At 38.5% G+C, this 3,876-nt stretch overlaps 1 protein-coding gene across 1 annotated transcript; it reads right to left on the minus strand.

Annotated features, from left to right (window-relative positions):
• Positions 1-1,108: 1,108 nt before the first annotated feature.
• Positions 1,109-2,061, minus strand: LOC126388659 (cocaine- and amphetamine-regulated transcript protein-like). The gene is made up of 3 exons (XM_050041881.1): positions 1,840-2,061; positions 1,339-1,422; positions 1,109-1,234 (listed from the first exon to the last, which is right to left on the minus strand). The coding sequence occupies exons 1-3, from the start codon at positions 2,029-2,031 to the stop codon at positions 1,127-1,129; spliced, it is 384 nt and encodes a 127-aa protein (XP_049897838.1). The 5' UTR covers positions 2,032-2,061; the 3' UTR covers positions 1,109-1,126.
• Between the last annotated feature and the right edge of the window lie 1,815 nt (positions 2,062-3,876).

A 3,876-nucleotide genomic window follows, 5' to 3' on the forward strand; every position in this document is an offset into this window, starting at 1 on the left:
AATTGGCATCAAAGCTGCGACATCACAAATGTTTAATGCTTGTACGTACATGTGTTCAACTTAGATTTATGGTGACACTTCTGCAGATGAGTGTGAAAATAAACATTCATCATGGTGAAGCTCAAACAAATGTTTGCAAAGTGACATATTTTTAAGAGGAGAGGGACTTTAAGTTGAAACTGCCAAACAAATCTGTGCATATTTTTACATTAAAGGTTAAATAAGAGGTTGTTTGTATAGGTGTCATGAAGTAAATATATATTGTTCTCTCTGGCTAAATCTAAATTCATATGCTGCATGTTAATCTACTTTCATGCACGTGATCAACAGCCTGGAGCTGCTCAGCGAGTGAGATGTGACAGTCACTTTCTAGTTGATAACTACTTCCTCTGCAGCAGGAATTCGATTTTAAGCACCCCTCCTCTTGTTACTGACAATGAAGCAGCATCGCAATCACGGCCACGTCATTGTCCAAATATTGATTGAGCATCTTCATCTAAGAAATAAATATCTTTAAAAAAAAAAAATCAAAACATCCGCTGAAGGGATTTCAAGTGCACTGGCAAAAATAAGGTGCAGTCACTCCATTGCTTTACAAACATTATAATTATTATTATCATTATCATTAATATTATCATTATTATTATTATTATTATTATTATTATTATTATTATTATTATCAGGGTTTCATAGACAAACATTCATCTGAAACAAAATAACAGAAGTTCAAAAGAGATATTTTGGACTTGCCCAGACAAAGAATCACTGTATTCCCGCAATATTGCGGTGAAGACTTTACGGTGTGTATGTGGTCCTGGGGGAGTTTATTGTGCATTGTGGGTTAGATCTCGGCTGCTATCACAACAATGATCCTAGGGGGTTCCTACTTAAAGTGGTTTTGAATATTTACAGGAACTTTATGGTTCTTTACAAGATTATTATCCCCCGTCCATCGCCATAACATCCTTAGAGTATTTCAGCGACATACTTTTTAAAATATAGGGTTGGGCCGTCACCCCGTCTGCTCATTCGTTATCATTATACACAGTATAACAGTAATTACATAGAAATCGAGTGACAGTTTTTTTTCTCTCCATCTCAGTGATATATTTAGATCCGGCCAGGCTCATAAGCACTTCAGCAGAAAAAAATTGCAGAAAGCTCCCCGGGGACAGTCGCACATCTTGCCGATCCGAGCGCCTTTCCTCACGGCGCACTGCTCCCCGATATCACACTGAGGGAGGAGCAACAACATCAGAGGTTTGCTTCATTTCTCCCTGCTGCAACATGGAGCAATACAGTATAAATTAATGCAACGTGTTAAAGCATGGACAATACCGTTGGGACTTGGCCAAATTTCTTTTCCCATAAAGGCAGTCGTTTAGCCTGCAGCTTTTTGAGAACTTCTTGGAGAGCTCCGAGCTGTCAGGAAACATATTTTGCAAAGTGCTTCATGAGTGTGCATTTGTTATTGTAGCAACGAACAAACACATAGAAACAGTGTGAGTAATAGCAAAGGGATTATACAAATAAAATAAGTGCTTTGGCAATATAATAGTCATATTAAGCAGTTATATAGTTTTAAATGATCAAAAATCAAGATAAAATCTTAAATACATGCATTTCTAAATTGATTTTGGTGAATTTTACGGTGGACATATTTTAGTCTTTAATCAACACAACAAAACTGACATTTAAAGTAATGTGCGGAAGATATTTATAAAGAATACAATTTGATTTATAGAATGATGAAACTTTTTTGTTGCTGTTGTACAAAGATTCAAAGTTGCTTGTCTGTCTCCATGAACGCAGTGCAGCACAAGTGAAGTAAAAGCTTACCAGCTGCTTCTCACTGGTCAGGTTCGGAACTTTAGGATAGAAGTCCCGCAGGGCTCTGGGGCTCAGCATCTCTTGGGACTCGGTGTCCAACACTTCGGCTCTAGCGGCACTGGAGAGCAGCAGTAGCGCGCAGAGAAGCACCCCGCTGAGCAGTCTGGGGGTGGTCTGCATGGTCCTGATGCGCAGCAGCATGTGGCCCTGTCCCCGTCTCAAATAGCCGCTCCCCCGCTCCAAACACCTTTTTATCCGATTCCTGCTATCTGCTTGCCCCACCTTGTCCTTTGATTATTTTTTTTCCTTTGGTCATGCGTAACAGCTTTGAGTGAGTCATCCCGTAAAAGTTGCTGGGCAAAACATGCCACAAAAGTCAACGACAACAGCAGCGCTGATTTCTTGTTAGTTGGATGGAGAATGATGGGGTAACCAGATATAGTATTGTATAGTATAGTACTAGACATGCACACACATACACACACACACACACACACACACACGTATGTATGCGTGTGNACATGTACACACATGCACACACACGTATGTATGTGTGTGTGTGTGTGTGTGTGTGTGTGTGTGTGTGTGTGTGTGTGTGTGTGTGTGTGTGTGTGTGTGTGTTTACATATATGCTGTAGCAGTTATTGTATTCTTAATCCTGTGCTTAATTTATCTCCAGGTTCACTGCATTGATCACTTGTTTCAGAACCGCCTGTTTTGGGTCCATCAGCAGAGACGAAGATGGAAGAGCAGGAAGCTTTGATTGTGCTTGAGGCTGCATGACTCATGTTTCTCTCTCCCCACTTTTAATGACTGAGACACCAGTTTCCTATTTCATTCACAACAACCAGGCTATTTCATTCACAACCACAACTATGTTAGTTTATGTGTGATATCCCTCAGAGTTGGGCCGAAACACCTCACTTCTCTAATCTGTTTCTCTGGTAGTGTTGCTGTAACATTCACTGAGGACATTAGGGGATTTGGCTCAATCTGTGAACTCTCAAGCATGAATAACAACCATTAAGATAAACAAATTATTTTGAATTATTATTATTTTGAACTGGCTGAGTCAACACTCAAAGAAAAACCACATAATCCTCAGAATTACAAACTGGTAGAACAAACATAGAAAGTCCAAATATCCATATTTTGTTTAAAACTTGTGATGACTTGGTTGTTGTTTTTTTATTTTTGGTTTCTGTTTTGTTGGCCACTTGGGGCCAGCACAACAAGCTGTAACTGACAGATCGTCCCCTTATAAAGTTGATTTAGCAAACACGATAGCCAACAGTTGATTATACACTTTCAGCAGACATAGAGCAATGTTAGCATTCGTTCGGAGTAATTTCTGGCAACCTTAACATTTTCCCCGCCAGAGTATTATTTTTAAGTTGCCAGTCACCGCCAGCATTTTTGATCATATTCACTTATCTTTCAAGACCCACAGAATAATTTGTTCCATGAATATGTAAACAGTATATACATGAAACTAAAGAAGAGACCTTCTGTTTTGAAACACAAAAAACATTTTATTCTGTCTTATTCCATTCCTTTTTTTTTTTTATAAACACTTAAATTTGTGCATTTTCATAAAAAAAAAACACTTTGGACAAAAAGCTGTGAAAAATGCATTTTCGACAAAGAATGTCATTTTCAAGTGCAAAATCAATTTCAGTTTTACATTTTTGTTTTTTCTCATTTACTTACATCAGTTTGAATTGAAAATGAAAATATTAACAATAGTAATAATGAAAAAGATATCTCTAAGTATAGGAGCCATCTATGGTGTAAAATGTGTGTAAGTTGTTCATTTGGCCTGTAGGGGTCACTTTACTGTCATGGGTGTGTGCCGATATCAGTAGGAACCATTGACTGAGAGACGGGTGTTGCTAGAAGGGGAGCACACATAGTTTTTTGACTGCAACGCCGGGCCACATTAAGTGAGGTGTATGGTGCTCTATGTATTGCTGAAACTTTATGTATTTGGATGGCTTCTGGGCACAGATTTGATGAATGTATGCAAGTTTCATTCAAGACTACGAT

This window comes from Epinephelus moara, chromosome 1 (genome assembly GCF_006386435.1).
Source record: "Epinephelus moara isolate mb chromosome 1, YSFRI_EMoa_1.0, whole genome shotgun sequence".
NCBI lineage: Eukaryota > Metazoa > Chordata > Actinopteri > Perciformes > Serranidae > Epinephelus > Epinephelus moara.